The sequence below is a fragment of the Poecilia reticulata genome, linkage group LG16 (assembly GCF_000633615.1).
Source record: "Poecilia reticulata strain Guanapo linkage group LG16, Guppy_female_1.0+MT, whole genome shotgun sequence".
Taxonomy (NCBI): domain Eukaryota; kingdom Metazoa; phylum Chordata; class Actinopteri; order Cyprinodontiformes; family Poeciliidae; genus Poecilia; species Poecilia reticulata.
The window spans coordinates 3,318,793-3,337,576 of record NC_024346.1 but is presented as its reverse complement, the minus strand read 5'-3'; the positions used below and the strand labels follow the sequence as shown (position 1 = coordinate 3,337,576).

Genomic DNA, 18,784 nt, shown 5'->3' with positions numbered 1-18,784 from the left:
TATATATATATATTCGCAGCAGTTGTTTTGAGTCATAGTCGGTATTTAGGTTTTGTTTTAGCAGTTTTATCAGATCCTCTTTCCTGTTTTCACTTAGTGACAAGGTTTTGGCCCTTGGAACTTTATTAGACAGCAAGGGATCATGATTATTTTTAAATCAACATCAGGTAGTGTGTCAGAAAACGGGTCTCTAGACTGTGTCTCTAAATCTTGCTGAAAAGTTACCATTTTATTTTCAAATGTACTATGATAGTTACATGATGAGTTACCCATTAACATTTGGTGTTTTTGCAGAACATTAAATCTTTCAGTAGAACAATTTTCCAAATTATTTGGTCAAATCAACATAGATGCAGTTTCCCAGTCATTGAATCCAGTTTCTTGCTTAAGTTAGCTAAAAAGAACAAAGGCCAATAGGGGACCCAGAAATCTAGAGAATAAATGCAAAAATCAATTTTTTAAGGCTTTTTATACATTTTTATCAAAGGTGGCAACAATTTTTTGCCTTTTCCTAGAAATTTGTCCATTTATAGTTGAAGATAAAATGTTAAAATCAAATACCCAGGACATATTTTAGCATCCTGATTCGTGTAGCTACTGATACCAGCAGGATGAACCTGCAGAAGCTTTTGGCCCCTCAAAATTTCAGAAATGAACTGAAGCAACCAGGTGATTGTCTCTCTGTTAGGGTGTTGCTCTGATGCTCCAGTGCCTTTCCTTCATCTGCCTTCGCAGCCTGGCCAACCCTGATGGGATGCATCTGCTGACGGTGTCACACTCATGCTCAGTGAGATCACACAGAGGTTGACACCACATCCACGAGGCTGAAACTCTTAAAGTCTATTCACCTCACTCACCAACTCCAGCTCTTCCTCTGTCTGCGAGGTCGGTGGAAGACGAGGGGCGGGGAGGGAGGGGTAAAAGAAACAGAGGACGTTAAGTTCCTGTGAACTATTCGTGATATAAACAACTCTGCATGAAAACAGGGCCTCTGTTTTCCCAAGCTCTGCGGCTCTGCAAAACTGCAAAACGATGGTGGAAATCTGAGGAGGAATGATGAGATCCGTATTCTGGACTGCAGAAACATTAAATATTTTTAAACATCCTAAGAAGTCGGCATAAGTTAGTCTGTAAACACTGCGAGTTTCACTTCTCATGCCAGGTTGACTTGTACACTCTGTACTTTCAGGAAATCTGATAAAAATTCATTTTGTGTTCAGAGGAGTCTGTGTGAAGAAATCTCTAACGTACAACATCCTGTAATCTAAAAGACATCTACAGAAATGTATAAGAAGCTTTGGTTCTTTAAACACAGGCTGATCAGAAAATGTTATTTTACTTTAATATATTACAAATTATTTACACAGCATGAAATAATTCCTATAATCAGGAAACATTGAAAAAGAAAAACATCTTCTTCCCTGTTTTCAAATGCAAGTTCTAAAATCTGCCCAACCTGTTTTAGCCATATGAATGTAAACGGACTGATAGCAGGTGCCCATGTTATCTGCACAAAAATGCTCAAACACTGCCACAAAAGCATGTGTGCAACTTATTAAATTGGATTAGCAACAAAATGTATCCTAGCTGGATAAAAAGAAGGGCAGTAAAGGTGGTGTTTCATGCAGCTAGCTGGTGAAAATGAATTTTATCCTGTGGAACTTGTTTTTTTTGCTCTTTATGCTGAAAACGTCACCTAGACGTTCACAGTAAACATGAGAGACAGAGTGCTGAAGGTTCATATCTTTCTGTATCAGGTGAGCTTCTCTGCCTTCTGCACATAAAAAAAATACAACAGCTGCACACACTAATCATTAACTTGAGATGTTACAAGGTCTGATTCAAATATCTGAATTTAAACAGCTGGATCCATAAAGCTTTTTAATAACCAATATTTGGTTTTGGTCCAGGAGTTGTATAAGTTAATTGCTTCAATTTTTTTTCTGTATCTTAAGCTGAAAATGTCAATAACAATTAAACCCCATTTTCCTTAGTCTTTTCCCTAACCCTAAAGGAATGCTATGTTACCGAATTTTAATTGACTAAATGGAGAATCTGCAGAATATGCACATTTTTTATCAAATTAATTAATTAATCATCAGAAAAATTGATAGCATTGTATTTTAGTAAATAATTATTAGCTGTAACCCTAATATATTTTCCTAAACAAACACGCACTGTCCCAATGTGTACATGCTGTCAACCCTGAGCTAAAGAGGCTGGGGGCGGGGATCAGTATGTACTTCAGAATGTAACCATAATTGAAAAAAAGCATTTTGGTGTTTGGGATGTAAACCATTTGCAAAGTGTTTTAACAAGCCACAGCGTTCAGCAGCTAAGTCATAAACACTGTAATTGAACAAGCATTTCAACAGTGAATGCTCATTAATTATTCATGAGCTAAGACGGCCTGACTACTTTGAACAAACAAAGACACAAACATATGACATTAATATTATCTAAAACAGTTTTTAGCATTACCAGTCCCACACTTGGCATCAATCTTTATTTTCTACCAACAGATTTCTAACATTTCCAAATCTAATATTCTGGGTGGCAAAGAAGATGTTGAAAGCTTAAAAGGATAAAAAAAAAAAAAATAGAAAATAGAAATGTTCTGTAATCCAGGTAGCCTTCCTGTTCCTGCTGACTCCCCTGTAAAGCACAGAGTGTTACAGCACAGAGTCTTCTCCTCAGTTATTGTAACTGGAACAGTCCAATATGACTTCTTAACTCTTCTCCAGATGTTTTCAGAAAGGACATAAATAGATACATTTTGCTTTCTGTCTGTTTTGAGCAGCAGAGTGGTCCCTCCTCAACAGCCACTGACTATGAAACATTTACTTCCATAGAATCATAAGATTGCTGTGCATCTTGCATGACTAATAATGCACCTGCTTTTTGGCTCTAATCATCAACACAAAGCTGCGAGAACACAGCTTGAGCAAGGCATGACTTTATTGAACAGCATAGCTGTATGAGTCAAATCAGATGTATTCTTGGAAGCAAATAAACATTACAGCTTTCTTAGCAGTAAAACACACTTACAAAATAGGAAAGACTGCATTATATAGAACATCACTGGTGAGTTTGTCAAGAGTGGGGCTGAAACGATTAATCAGATTAATTATGAAGAGTTCAGTAATCAAAAAATAGTTAACTAAATGGTGACTCTACGATATGCCATTTGCTGTAAGAACAACAGTAATTAGCCCAAAACTGTACCAAAAATGTATGTATTTAAGATTTAAGTTGAAAACTTTTTTTTTTCTGTATGCTTAATGTTTATTTTATTCTTTCAAAAATATTGTCTAAGATAAGCGATAAAATAAAAAATCTGCAGAATGTGTAAATGTTTTTTAATCAATTTATTTAATTAATCTTCGGAGTATTCAACAGAATACTCAATTACTAAAATAGTCGTTAGCTTTAGCCCTAGTTAAGAGTAATACAAGTTAAAGTCATTATTTCGATGCACTGAGAAGCTTCTCACTCACACATGACTGATATTTTTTGGTTTTCAATCATCTATCAAACTGTTCTTTAATAAAATAATTTGTATCAGGATAAAGAATCCCAATGTGGATTTGGAGGTCATTTGGAGGTTATCCTCCGGTACCATAAAACTAGTAGTTTAGATTTAAATGGTCAGTCTGAGTCTTTTTCTCCTCACCAGCTGCAGGAGGCTCTTTCCACCCTGTGAAGTGATGACCCTCAGGTCTGGCTTCCGGCTGTTGACCAACTGAGGGCTGGGTGGAGGTGGGGACTTTGCCGGGACTACTTTTCCCAGGCTGTTGCCATTGGATACGGACAGGAGGCCCGGGGAGGCCCTGGCGCTGATGTAGCCATTAGCTGCAGAGACACAGACACACAGAGGAAAATAACAGCGAGGTTTAGTGAAGAGAAAGGGTGGGAGGAAGTTTTGTTTTGGTCGGCTCTGATGTTTTCAGTGTCTGCCTCTACCTGTGAAGTGTGTCTTGTCTGCTGTCGTTGGTGTGTTTGCCTGTCTCATTAACACGTTGGAACCCTTTTGTCGCACCGCATGCTTCTCATCATTTCTGCAGCTCAAACATTGTTTTTTTCTGGTGGCTCTCTGATTTTCTACAGCTCCTTCACATCAAAATCATGCCATGCTCTCTCCAGAACTATTTTATTTCTGCTCTCAGTATTTGTCTCTCTCTCCTGTCTCGTTCCACTCATCTCAGCTTGGTATAAACAGAAACACATAATTGTCTCTGGGCTCTTTCCATCTTGTATGGTAAGAAAACATCTTCTCTAACAAGTCAGTTTCATGGTCATTAAACCCTGGAAGAAATATCATCTCTGAAAAAGCAAAACACAATCATTTACAAAAGTTTATTGTTTATCTGCATAATTATGAACTGGAATTACAAAGTGTCCAGATTGAAATCAGTGATTTGAAATGTAAAAGATTATTTACAATTCAGCAAATGATTGAATAATCCAGAGCATGTTATGCTTACATTTCATGGTTTTGGTAACATAATGCAGTTTTGAACAAACATTTTTTTTAAAAAGCCACATTTTATGTAATGACTTGTAGCCAAGCGTAGGCCAGTAGAAATCCTCACTATATGCTAACCTTGAAAATAACAGACACACTATGTCAGAGTACTTGGATAACAAGTTAAAAACTAATTTACAACATTAGTAGGTATAACATACAATTGATTTTAACAAAAAGGGAAGATGTTGCTGTCTGCAGCTGACAATAATCTACTAATCAGCAAAAGTCCACTAGATAAAAAAAGCCTAATTGTTGGTTATTTATACAGCTAAGAGCCACAACATTCGCTCTCCACAGAGAAAGTTTGGCGACTGCACAGACAGGCAGGCAGCCTTGAGGTGACCAGTTATTGGTAACGTTTGAATTAATCTCTGGTTGAATTAATTTGACTATAAGGATTTTTCCTTTGTTTTAATTTGAATAAAGAAAAACCCTTAAAACTAAAAAACCAGCTGTTTGGTTTTGTAAATATAGTTAAAGTTTGGATGCAGAAGTTTGGGAGACTACATAATTATGATATGTAACCTCAATACAAAATATAGAATAATGTTGCATAACTTTTTTTAAAAAAATGCAGAAATGTTGACGGTTTAATAGTACACTAACAATAACAATACCAAGAACACTGGTTTTGGTTGGAGCCAGCAGCTGACCACTTTATAGAAATATAGTTTATACATTGACAAATGGGTTATTAAAACAGTGTTAACTTCTGAATACTGATGGCTGGACCTCCTTAAATTTATTACGACGAGTGTAACGCAATAGGAAAAGAAGCAGGCAGATTGGCAGTGCACAGCAACAGGTGGGGGGCAGGCATCACAGTGTTACTCTATGTTCCAGAGAAAACTTTCTTTGATCAAACTACAGCTTTGAAACCGAAACTTTTAAAACCCTGGTATACCTAGATCCAGGAAACCAGCTCAGGTTTGCTGACAATGTTCCAAAGCTACATTTCCCTGGAAAATTAAACATTTTCCACATTACCAAGTTAGCACACTTTCATTTATATGACATTTCCTTAGTTTTGAAGTTATGATTTTCCAGCAGAGGACGTATCCAGAATCCGGACACTGGAAAGTCCAGGCTCTGAATTTTGCTATTTTGTCAGTCATATATAAAATCCTTGTTCAAGCGTCAGATTAACACAAGTTTGGCATTCATAGCAGAGCAGAATGCGCAGCGGAGATAATTTGCCTCCCTGTTGTTGAAGAAATATCTAATTAGTTATAGTATGTGTAGAGCGCCTTGTTGAAGTGTCTGCATTGGCTCTGGTCATAAAAAAAGCATAACATCTAACTTGAAATAATATAAATCAGCTTGCATTTCTGTAAGCACAGCATGTCATTGCTTTCTTTTTAAAAGGGGCATCCCAGCAACATGAAACTGCAGACTATACCGGTGAACACACCTGCCTTTGAAATGGCACAACTGTCACATTCCTCTCCCTTTCACAGCAACACAACCATTGCTCTTAGGATAAATAATACCTGACATTCCATGCTAAAGCTGCAGCAAAACGGCTCTGTTTGTCAGCCATTCCTGCTTACTTTGTTTTGACTCTGGTTCCACATTTCTGAATATTCTCCACCAATCACACCTTTTTTATTACGGTACATGTCATTATGTGCTGGTTTAGAATGCTACTACAAGTAACTTGTTAAATGTAAAATAAGATGTTGGGAAGTGAAGGCTGAAGGAAGAGATGTTGGCTGAGCGTCATGACAACAAGACTCCAGCAGTCTCCAGTGCCGAGGTTAAAAGACAAGTCTATTGAAATGAAGACTGAATCACAGTGTATAAGAGGGACAGCAGGGACTTTTCCACACCGTGACACACACACACACACACACACAAACATATGCAGCACTCCCATCTGATGGGTGGAGAGAGGGTGTGTGTGTGTGTTAGCAGATAGCACTTCTCCATGACGCTGGCTCCAGATGACAGTGGCATGTGACTCTGCTTCATCTCACTTACACACACAGAGCCCATAAACGCAACCTGACAACAACAACAAGTCAATGCTATCTCTGATATCAGCTTAGAGAGAGGGAAGCATGGCAGAGCAGGAGGGGAGGCGGGTGAGGGGGGAAAGACACAAAAGGAGAGAAAGAATGAGGAAAAGAGGAAGGCAAAGGAGGAAGAAGCTTAAACATGTGGCGATATGAACCAAGAAGGCTTTAGTGGTCAAGTACTTACAGAGAAAAAGTACAAAAAATTATGACAAAGTATGGGTGTTTAACATAAAAGTAGAGTATATTTAAGTATCAGTTTAACGTATTTGTGATTAATTGTTTATGTCTTCATCGTGATTTAATCAAATTAATCAAAATATATTTAGTAGGAGTGAATAAGTCAGGTTTGATGTCCCAGTCCGGTTTATGGTTTTCAAAACCATTAAGCACTGAGGCAGTTCGGAGGGCAAAAGGGAGTTCAGCCCAGGACTAACCAGGTGTACCTAAAAAAGTGGCCAGAATTGCTTTGAAATATGTCATACATCCTGTCATATGAGTAAGTGGAGTTTAAAAATTAATAGTTTTTCTCCTAATTTATTTTTGATGGGACATTATGCAGACCTGTCCTCCAAAAGATTCTAGAGGTGGATGCAGAAGATTGGATCAGTATTTTATCCTCAAATTATTTAATTTATGGGGTTAAACAAAAAGTAAAACAACAACAGCAGCTCAACAGAGAAATCAACTGCACCACACAACAAACAAAAAGTAAGAAAGTAGAAAAAATGACCAGACTGGACTGGGAGAGACATTATGGAAGAAAAGAATGAAACTGAGGGAGTAAGTGAAGCAGGATATGACAGAGCAGGAGTTCAACGACAGGCAAACAGATAGTAAGATAAGCGCAAAGAAAGACTGGGAAAAAGAATAAGTCTACACATTTGAGGGAGGAGGAAGGGAAAAAAATGGCCTATGAATGGAAAACATGCACAGAATGTGGACAATTAAAGAAGTATGAGAATACAGGAAAATCGGATCAGGGGGTTTCAATGATGAGAAATTGGGGAAGAAAGAGATGTAAAAGGAATGAGAGAGGAGTGTGGGAAACTGGAGCAAACATGATGTGCTAAACGAAAAAAAATGTAGGGAATCAAAGAAAAAAAATCAGCTGGAAGAAAGAAACAGAGGATGTATGGAATCACTGAATGTGGTAAGACGAGGACTGCATATCCCAGCAGCCACCTGGGCAAACTGTTCACCTGTGTCCCATCAGTGAAGGGTTCCCCCATGTATGCATGTCGACGTCAAAGACTGATGGAAATGTGCAGTCGGCTTGTGTTCATGTCTGTGGGAGAAGCGGTGGCTTGGTGGTCACCCAAGAGTTATGAGTTCAACTAACATGTGAGTTTTCCTCAGTGAATGTGAAGTTAACATATGTTCTACAGCTGAACCCAGGCTCAAACAGAGCTCCCTTACAGAAAACAGCCTGTAGGTCTGCTGTCTTTCTTTGTGTATTTATACTGTATTACTATACAGCTGGAGTTCAGTTCTAGAAGGTTTTGATGTGCTTTACTAAACCCACAAAGCCTAAAAGCTTAGCTGACCAAATGGCAACATTAACTATTTGTTGGGGTTTGCAGACACTTGTTTCTGAAAAACACTATTTAAGTCAGGTCTGAATTTTGATCTCCATTTATTTCTTTTTAGAATAACGGGAGTTAAATAATTTGAAAAAGATCTCAGGTTTTTGCAGATTGATGGTTTTCAACAGAGACTTTTTTAAGGTTGTTAGAAAATTTCTTCTTTTTATTAACCTTCATTTTTATCATGATGGTATGATAGACAAAATGACTCACAAAGTCCCATCATTACTGCTCATATACAGCTATGGATGCTAAGAAAATGCTATATTTCTAATATTTACAAGTTTTAGCAACAAAATAAACTAAATGCAAAAATCAGACGGGTAAAGGAAATTTCCACCTTTACCTTAATAAAGGGTGTACTGACTAACAGAAGCTGTGTAAGTGAAGATGGCACCCAGCTTTTGATGTGCTCATTTTAATTCTGCAGCCTTCCACAACAAGCCTGAACACAGCTGCAGAGAGAAAACAACAGATTCAGCCTTGCATGTTTTTAAAATGTGTCAGACTTTTATGAAAAACTGGTTGCACAAAAAACGGTAACTAACCAGTTATTTTTAAAGACTAGGTTTGCAGGTTTTATACAAAAAGACATTTACAAATTCTATCTTGTTTGAGATTTCAAAGTTTTGATAAAGAGAAGAGCTGCATGGTGGCACAGTTACAACTTGCAACATAAATGTCTTTTTTTCTGCTTACCGGTTCAAATCAGTGGCTGGAGTCTTTCTGCATGGACTTTGCATGACCTCCATGCACATGTGTGGGTTCTCTGAGTACTCTTGCCAATCCAGACAATTAGGTTGACTGGCCTCTAAACTGTCCTAAAGTATGAGTGTGTAAGCATGGTTTTTTGTCCTGTGATGCACTCGCCTCTCACCCTAAGCGGATACAGACAATGGATGGATGGAAAGGGAAATGTACTGGAAAAATAAGTGTAATGGTTATTTTCTGTACAGAAAAGTTCACTTTCCTGCAAATATGAAGTCATTTCATAGCAAAAGCTGACTATGGTTTTGCTTCAGGATCTCATAATAGTAAATGACAGTAAATGTGAAGCTTTAGATGTGGCCAAAGCCTGATTATAATCAATCTGTTAGCAGTTTGCATACTGTACATGTTCAATGCAGTTTCATTTATTAGTTTTCAGAACCTTGCTGCTGAAATTTAATTGAATTTATTTCAATGCTGACATTAAAGCAGAACTCTGAGGACCAATGGAACAATATAGACGAGCATCTGCACTAACAGATGGCACTAGTGGTGCCTGTGGTACCCAATGGTTCCAGCACATGCTACATTACTGCAGTACTCCTGATTTAAACTGAACTAATGACCCATGTTGCATGTCTCCTCCTTTTTTAATTTTCTGCAGAAAACCAAAATCATCAGACTTTAAATCTTTTATATAAAATGAGCAGACTTTGTTGGAAAAAAAAAAAGATAATTGCAGTTTCTTGCTTGATTATACATGGAGGTCCATGCTGCATTATGAGCTGATTTATGCTGTGTGTGTCTTTATGCGTGCAGCTGCGTCTTGCTGAGTGAGTCCCTGAAAGACTTTAAAATGTTTGTGGCTTTCATTCATCTAAATTGCTCGTGTTGATGCATTTCCTTGTAGCCCTAACATGTGTTCTTCTTAGAATATGAGTGTACATGTGTCGGTACCCTCTGTGTGTGTCAGCATGTGTGTCACGTCTCCCATTACGCGAGGCCGGGCGTGGGAATGTGTGGAATGCTGCATGACGTCAATGGTGACATTCCCTGAGCTCTTACTCCCTGGACAACAGCTGAGACCGGCACATCCAAGAGAACAGGAGAAAGAGGAGGTAAGAAGGGATGACAGGAGGAGGGTGAAGACGGGAGTAGGGAAGAAGAGTAAAAAAAGGCAAAAGTAAGACTAAGAGGGGTGAGAATAAGACATGACTGGAGAAAGGACATGACAGAAAGAGAGAGGCATAAATAATGAAGGAAAAAGCATCAGAGAGGACAAAAATACATTGTGCAAAAAGGTTCAAAAGAAAGAATCAAAAAGGGGAGGAAAAAAGTTAAAATGCAAGAAGAAGTTGATGAAAACTGCGATAAAATTGGAGAGTGGATGAGTGCAAAAGGAGAGTGGCCGGCCATCTGGGAGGATCAGGTTAACTCAGATAACTTCTGAGATGCTGATATACAACAATGTTGTGGCATAATTATAGCAACCTGGAGGATCACGGGGAGAACATTTAGACTAAAACCCAGCCATCAGCAGCAGAAGCACACTGTTCAATCTACCCCAAATATGTAATAAACTATAACATTCTTGTGTCTATTTTTGGGACTTGGTTCGAGTTAGGCTGGAACAGTCTGCAGTGATGCTTTGCAGTAACAAGGTTCTGGGTTCAAATCCAGTCTTTCTGTATGGAGTTTCAATCTTCTCCCTTTGCATGCATAGATTCTCTCTGGGTACTCCAGGTTTCTCCAACAGTCTGAAAACATCGCTTTTTGATTAATTGGTTTATCTAATGTCCTTAAGTGTAAGTGTGTGTGCCTGGTTGTGTGTCTCTGATGCACTGGTGGCCTCCACTGGGGGGCACCCCAACTCTCACCCAATTCAACAGCTTCCTGCACCCCTGGAAGGACAAGCAGGAATGGATGAACATTCATCTATCCAACAGCCAGCAATAAAAACTGGTAGCTGTTAGCTGCTACAACGTCAAAGTTAGCTGCTGCTTCCTGATGCCACCAAATTATGGGCTATTTCACAAATTTCAATTTGATCTTCAAAATCTCAAATTGTTCAAGATCAAAATCTGAAATGGATCATTTTACACAAAAAAAAAAAAAAGATTTTCAAAACATTTATTGAGAAACTTTGAACTCAAATATGACACCAAGGAGTGTTTTCAGACTTTTTTTACACAATTCATTTGACAACCATAGGAAACATAGTAAATGGCTGCACCATTTGATACCGATTACAGATTCTCAAAGGCTCTCTCCACAAAAAAGGTGCTATGCAAAATAAAGACTTCCTGTTAATTTACACTTCCAAATCCGTCTTTATTGTGGAAAAAAAACAGAACCGAAATTTTAAAAGAAATAATAAATGTTCCTAGTGTACACACATCCACCCTGGATAGCCAAATGTTTTGAAAACAATCAGACCCACTTTGCACATGCATGTCAATTCTCGCTTTCTGTGCCAGAAAAAACAACCAAGTAGTTTTTCTATTAGATGTTTCATACCTACCTCTCTTGTTCCTGCCTCTATAATAGATGCTAAAAAAATTTCATTAAATTTCTTTTGGCAGAATTGCTAGCCTAGCTATAGCTTGAGGCATGATTAGCATATTCCATCATTGAATTCTGATTTTCACCACCTGCTGGTACAACAGAAGTATTACCGTTTTTGGCTTGGAGGAAAAAAAAAGATCCGTTAAAAAAAGATCAGATCAGAGTACTGAAGCCGGCTGGAGCTTCTCTGTAATTTTTGTAATCTTTACTCTGTGCAAAGAAAATTAGTTTATCTGAAAATGTTTAATAAAACCATGTTTTGCCTCATCCTTGTGGACCCGCTATCATGAATCATCTCATCCCGATGAAGCATTGTTACCCCAAAGAATAGATAAGTGACGTTAATTTGAATGTATTGATTTATTTTTGGCTCCGTGTAACATGAGAGAAATAATGCTGTCAAGTGAATCCAGAAAAAAAGAGCACCCTCGCCCCGTATCCATTACTGTGGGATGTAGCTGGCAGTATCTGTCCAAACTAATGGGATTTAAGAGGAGAGCTCTGGCCAGTGTCAAAGTCACCTCTGAAGAGAGTCCTGTGCCAAGACAAGGGACTGCTAGATGGTGGGGGGCGGGGAGTGGGGCGGGGACGGGTGAGAGATTATTCCAGAATGAAGACGAGGGGGAACAGCTGAGAGAGACAGGATGAAAGGGGGAGGTGTAGTGAGAGGGAGGAGAAGATCAGATAAATAAAGAGGGAAAGCAGCGGACGTGTAAATGGTTACGCGGATTGTTAACTATGAGTGTCAAAAACATAAACATTAGAAAGCTTTTTCATCAGTTGGAGGAAACTTTGAGCCAAGCGTGGCCAACGCAGCGAGTAGTTTATGAATTTGGCAGCATTCTCGTTTAAAAATGCTTCTTTTTTTTCCAAGTTGATTTATTAGACCAGTTTATTCTGACCAACTCTTCTTACTGGTCTGTTTCAATTCCACCGAACTGCTGTTTATACGAGTCTGACAGGACTTTCAGACTTTAAGTAAGCCACTTTTTTCAGTCGTTCAGTTGTGTGTAATGTTTTGTCATCTAGTTGAGTCATCAATATTCACCTGGAACCATTTTGAAAGTCTGTCCACTTGAAGTGGCTTTATGCATTTCAGGATGATTTCTTTTTCATCTGGTTTTGAATTTCTCTTGGTCAAACTATGTCGTGTTGCTTTTTGAGATCCTTCCTCATGTTGTCAAGACGGGCTCTACTTAAATGATATCCTGTAAGTTTGGCAGCAATCAAACCTTGTTATGTTGAGAGAAATTAAAATCTGCGGTCTAAAAAAATATGATTTACTTCCATTTTATAAAAGGGGTGATTTTTTTTTCAACATGTTTGGTTTTTCTATGAATATTTTTGTTTTACAATAAAAAGAAAAAACTGAACAAAATCTGTGTGGAACGAATCATTTTTACAGCACTGTTGGTGAATATTTTAGATACTTTCATTCTCCTTGAAAAAAAAAACTAACTTTTTCCTTTTTCAAGTGTCCTTCCCTGATGGGTGGAAATTTTAAATTACATGTGAATAACTATTTCACTTCTGCATTTCCATTTATTTTCTAATGGTCAGTTTCACTAACTTTACATACAGGGAAAAACCCAGACTCACTGCTCAGTGCTTAAGAATACTTTAAAAGGAACTAAAAGTAGAAAAAAAAAGAAAAAAGCTCATTTATATATGGCTGCTTGAGATAATATAAAGTCACATATAAAATGTACAAATACTGTGAAAGGAACCAGTTTACGTTAATTTTCAGCTGACAGATCAATTTTACTCTCCAAAAGTCCAAAATCCAAATCCAAATGCATTTTTAGCTTTTGTAAAAAATTTATAAATTGCAGAAATATTTCCACTAATTAGCAATACTTGATTTATCTGGGTGGAGCTGTGGACCTAAAGGAGGCTGACATGTCTGACAGAAAACCACTGCCAGGAATGAAATGTTGATCTCACATTCATGGTGGATTTGATCTGGAGCAGGTGTCCGCCTCCTGACTGGTGTGGTGATTTAAACACTTTCAGAATATACAAAAAAATATGGAGGCTTCCAACTGTGAATAGAGGAACAACAGAAGGCCAGCTGAGGAAACCTACACTAGCTTCGCTGGAATTTTACTGGTTTCTTTTCCTCTTTTTTCTCTTAGTCATGGACTGTCTTACAACCTGAAACCCTCTCTGTTCTTTGGACTGTTTACAAGCAGCTTGTGCTGTGACCCCCAGCTGTCACCAGTCAACAGGTGCTTACGTGCCTGTGCATAAGCCTGTGAAGGCGACTGTGAGGCTGTTGCCACACAGAAACGATCTGCAGTGTTCTCTTCACAAACCCAACTAAAAAAAACATAGCTTTTTAAAAGTTCAAAAGATAAAAAGAAACAATAGTGTCTGATGTGCAGCTGTGCGTTTGTTGCAGAGTGAAATAGTCATTTGTATGATTTTTGAGAAATGAATAGATTTACTTACGAACTGGACTCGGGCACGCTCCGTTTGAGTTCCCCAAATCTCCTCCCAACATCGCACCTAGCACAGAAAAAAGAAACGCATAAAAACAAGGAAAACGATCTTACATGAAGCAGCATATCTGAACAGCGCTAATCTAAAAACTGATGAACATCCACTTTAAAAAAATATCATTAAATCAAGTATGTCATTAAAAAAAGTGCTTCTGCTGGCGACGACCGTTTCCTCTCTAAAGCACCTTAATTGGCCTCAATGCTGCATTTCTAGTTAAAGTGCTGGTTTCATCAGTTCTCAATGATACTTATGTTACACTTTCAGTGGCAAAACCGTCATTGGTTTATACAATAAAAGACCTTTGAAAGATCCTTTTCATTACTACAATCAATTAGTGTGAAATGTAACTGCATGACATATACATTTAAAATCACACAGTAACTAAAGTAATAAAAAAATGACTTTTTTTCTATTTGAACAACATATTTAAAATTACACTCATTAATCCCAACTTACACACATATCAGAACAATACATTTAAATAAAAATAGCCTTGAAACTCCAATGACATGAAGTTTCAAGGCTCCAGGACAAAGAAAACTATGTTTTAAGCAAAGATCTAAATGTCAGTGTGAAATATTGAATGGATCAAATGTTCTTCTAAAATTCAAAATTGTAAAATAAAGTTCTCATGAGTTTTTTGTTACTGTTTTGAAAAGAACCGATTTATTCTCTTTTATGAATCGTAATGCAAATGCCAAAGAGAAAACCTTTTAACTAGAGCTGGATGATATGCATCTGCTCTGTCCATTAATTCTGAATTGTGTGCCAGGTATTGGCTCTGCTCCAGGTTTCTTCCTGTTAAGGGGGAGTTTTCTTTAATTCTTTCACTACATCCATGCTCAGAAATTCAAAAACTGTGCAAGCGACTGTGTACTGTTGCAAAACACTCATTCAGTATCAATGAATGCTGCAAGTGAATGACTTGATGTAATCTGCTGGGTTTCTTTAGTTTGAAAATGTTTTAGTCAATTAAAAGAATAAACTGAACTTGGTGGATTGTTTGATTACTAGGATCAACTGCAATGTATGCAGTTTATACGGTTGTGTGATTTGTTCAGACTGACTTTAGATTCATGTATACATTCCAACAACGTGGCTTCAGTAAAAAGTTGCATCTGGTTAAATCTGCTTCAGAAACATTCAATTTCATAATCACCTAAAACATTTTTATAAATAAACAAACATCAACAAAAACATCTGCTACATAGATTCATTAAGACGTATTTCATCATGCTCTGTTTACTATTACACCGTTTTAACTATTACCGTATTTTCCGGACTATAGAGCGCACCTTACTATAAGCCGCACCAACAAAGTTTAAAAAAATAAAAATAAAACTGGAAACATACATATATATACAAGCCGCATTGGGCTATAGCCGCTGGTATCTCCGCTGCTCTCGGTTTTCCACAAGGACGCTACAGAGGGCTGAGTCCTTAATAAATCTGCTATTAAGGACGCATCCCTGCGTCTCCAACCATGGATTTGTTCACCAGCTTGTGTGCATCGGTTATCGATCTGTCTTTAACTTAAAAGCTTAAAAGTGGCATCATATGAACTTCTTCGTGTGGTTTCCATGATGAGCAGGTATGAGTTTGAAGAAATTTCTCCATCCTGCCTGCTGCTAGCATGTGCTTGTTCTAAATTAAAATCAGCACTTTCTTCTTTGATTTCCAATTTTGACTTCCAATGATTCACTTCTTGCTAAAGCGCCCCCTGGTGGTTGAAGAAAAATCCACATAAAAGCCACACTGGGCTATAAACCGCATGGTTCAAAGTGTGGGAAAAAAAGTAGTGGTTTAAAGTCCGAAAAATACGGTATTCAGATAAAATTATTATTCTGAACAGCTCTTCATTCCCAGAGAATTTTCAATTTTAGATTAAAATGATTTCTATCATGACAGAAAATGCCAGACATATTTTGACCCGCACAATATTAAATTTCATTTGCTATTGTAATATAAATATGTGTAAAACTGTAGTCCCAAAGGACAGTTTGGATGCAGCATCTGGTAGGTAATTTCTGCTCTCTGTCAGAAATACGTTCACCCAGTTGGATGGTCATTCATTGCTCCTGATGCTGATTTTAGTGACCCAGATGCTCATGGATAGTGATGGGATCACGATAACAGGAAAAAAAAAGAAACATGCCTTCACTGCAATTGAGATTGTCTTTGCAATATTCAAAGATGTCACAAAAACATTATTTTCTTAATTTGAAATGAGACAGTAAGTCTTAAGAAGTGTTTAGGAGTCTTTTCAGCTTCTGAAGTTGTAAAGAAGTGGGGAAGCGGGAGTGCAGCGGGGCATCCAGGAGTGTTACATGAAACTCACTCTCTTCACAGAATGCCATGTTATGAAAGATGCTGTAATGCATTTGTTGCACATTACATCACCTAATTCTGACTTACAATGAGATTACGCCGGTCGGAACAAAGCTTGGTAGGTAACCCTGTCTGAGACGCAAAAATGGGACACAAATCCTTTTAGTCAGAGGGGTTGAAGGATTGGTTCCCTCCACAGACGAAGTGCGTGAATGCAGCGGTGCGCAGACGTCAGTCAAAGAAATTCTGGATTTATGCTGTTATGAGAAGCGTGTTCTTGTTTGAGAGAAAAACACACTGACAGCTGAACGCAACATCTGCACGCAGACATGGTTCCTGTCTACTCTGAAAATTCCCCGGTTGCTGCATAAACTGTGGCTCCACAGAAAGTGCGCTTAATGAAAAAGACTTTAAGTCACAAAATCACCATGACAACTGTGTCTGCTTAAGGTGGATCAAATCACTTCAATTAATGGAGTCATTATGGAATCAGGACTTTGACATGTGTGGAAGACCGATCTGCAAACTGATTGCTTTATATATTAAAGGGAACAAATATGAAAATCATGAAAGTGTAGCTTGAACATCGAAATATGCATCCACATGAATTAGGGAATCAGCTAAAAGTTTAATTATTTCATGAAAAAAACTTAATTATAGAAATTCATGACATACAAAGTGAGGTATCTGTTGCATTAATTTCCATTAATTTTGAGGATCTTGGCTTAGGGCCAATGAAAGGTCACGTAGCTTTTTTTGCTTTATTTGTTAGTGTGTTACTCAGCCTGAACCTGTCAGATTAAACAAGACACCAGAGGCAACCAGCCTTACCAAATGTAGAAATACGTAATAATTCAAAATGATCACACAGTGGCTTGTAAACATGGAGAAACTCTAATAAAACAAAATGTGTCTCCATTTATGGACATTGTCCTCTTATGTTGAAACCAGCTTTGCTGCTTTCTTCTCTTCTTATTTAGAGGAAGTTTTGAAATTGTCTAATCTCTTCCTGTGTGTCATAAGCTAATGTTACTGAAGATTCGTGAGAAACCGTGTTGCAAGGAAGAAAAATAGTCTCCCTGGAAGAGGAACTGAAAATAAAAAGCTGCTAATCCTCAAGCTGATCAATCAACAGCTGTTATTGAAACAGGAAGTCTCCCTATCTGAAAAGGCCACAGCTTATTGATCGATACAACCACAGTGGAACTGTGAGGAGACAGAGGAACTAAAGCTTTCCAGCTGTGTTCCACATGTTTCCTTACCTGCGCTGGCCGGTCGTTGTGGTAACCCTGGCGACACGGTGTTCCTCTGCAGAGGCTGTTGCTGTGGTGACAAGAGGCGGGGATCTGTGAGGGTGGAGGTGACGAAGGAAGTGGTGGTGACCAGCGCGCCGGCGGGATTGTTGCTGAACTGCAGGGCCGCCGCTGCATTCTGATTGGTCACTGGCACGGTGACTGGCATCGGGAAGGTGGGCTGTGGGACAGTGGACTGGTGGAGAGACAGGAAGAGGGCGGAGTTTAAAGGGCGGCCAAGTTTAACCCCACATCACATATATAAACAGAGTGGTGATCAGTTAGTGATCAGCAGCAGTGTCAACGAGCCTGCAGGTGACAGCCACACAACACAACCAACCAATCACAGCAAGAAGAGCTTAGTGCAAACTGAAATGAAGTAAATTTAAAGAATTGTCTTCAAGTCAAATTTGATCTTCAAATTTAAGGAACCTTCTGTTAGCTAATGCTATTACATAAATAAGAAAAGCATATTCCCATGGGGACTGGGATATTTTATCTATTATATTTTTGTTAATCTTAAGAGTCGAGGTTGAATAGAGATTTAGTATATTTAGTATTTCTAGAAATATATAATTAACCAAAACGCTGAATTTTTTTTATATCTAAATGAAAAAAACTGAATATTTCACAATAATGGTACTTTTTACTTACATGATAAAACTTTACAATTATAGAATGTCTTTTGTATTCAAGATATTAAAGGGTTAAGATTTGTGTGGTATAAAAGTAACTTTTAAAGAATTTATTGTTTAAAATATGAACAGTTTTTTTTTTACTGCAAAATTGAAAGTTAACCAGTAAAAACTAAAATTTTTATTTTTATTTTCAAAATGCAGACTACCAAATTTATTTGTGATTGCTAAATATTCTGAAATAGATATTAAAACAAAAATCAAAAAACTGGAATCAAAAATCTTACTAAACACATTTAAGGGTTTTATGTTGCTGGAAAGCTAAAAGCGTCTCATGCAAGAATTTTTGTTCAGCCTAATATAAATAGTCAAAATCTCTGAACTGTCTCTTTAAGTAAATGGTTTTAAAAATTAATTCTTCAAATACTTTCCGCACACACTCCCACTGACACACACACTCGCTGAGTTGTAGCATGCAAGGTGACTTGGTGAAAAGGCCGAAAAGCTGTGTTGCCTTTCACGTCTCATGCCAAGTTAAAACTCTTGTCGCAGCAGCAAGTTGTTGCTTCAAGTTATTGGTGACATCTCATCGCATGCGTGTCAAATTCCTGCAATCCCCCCCCCC

At 37.9% G+C, this 18,784-nt stretch overlaps 1 protein-coding gene across 12 annotated transcripts in view; it reads right to left on the bottom strand.

The window, feature by feature from the left end:
• The window catches only part of mef2d (myocyte enhancer factor 2d), a 108,278-nt gene that overhangs the window by 19,098 nt on the left and 70,396 nt on the right, over positions 1 to 18,784 (bottom strand). For 7 of the 12 annotated variants that reach the window (XM_017309561.1, XM_017309560.1, XM_017309565.1 and 4 more), the window contains 4 exons: positions 17,495 to 17,720; positions 13,854 to 13,910; positions 3,674 to 3,852; positions 849 to 878 (listed from right to left, as the gene is read on the bottom strand). In XM_017309561.1, the coding sequence (XP_017165050.1) occupies positions 849 to 878; positions 3,674 to 3,852; positions 13,854 to 13,910; positions 17,495 to 17,720 (492 nt within the window). The remainder of the gene's footprint in view (positions 1 to 848; positions 879 to 3,673; positions 3,853 to 13,853; positions 13,911 to 17,494; positions 17,721 to 18,784) is intronic. The other 5 variants (XM_017309563.1, XM_017309570.1, XM_017309569.1 and 2 more) reach the window with 2 other exon arrangements.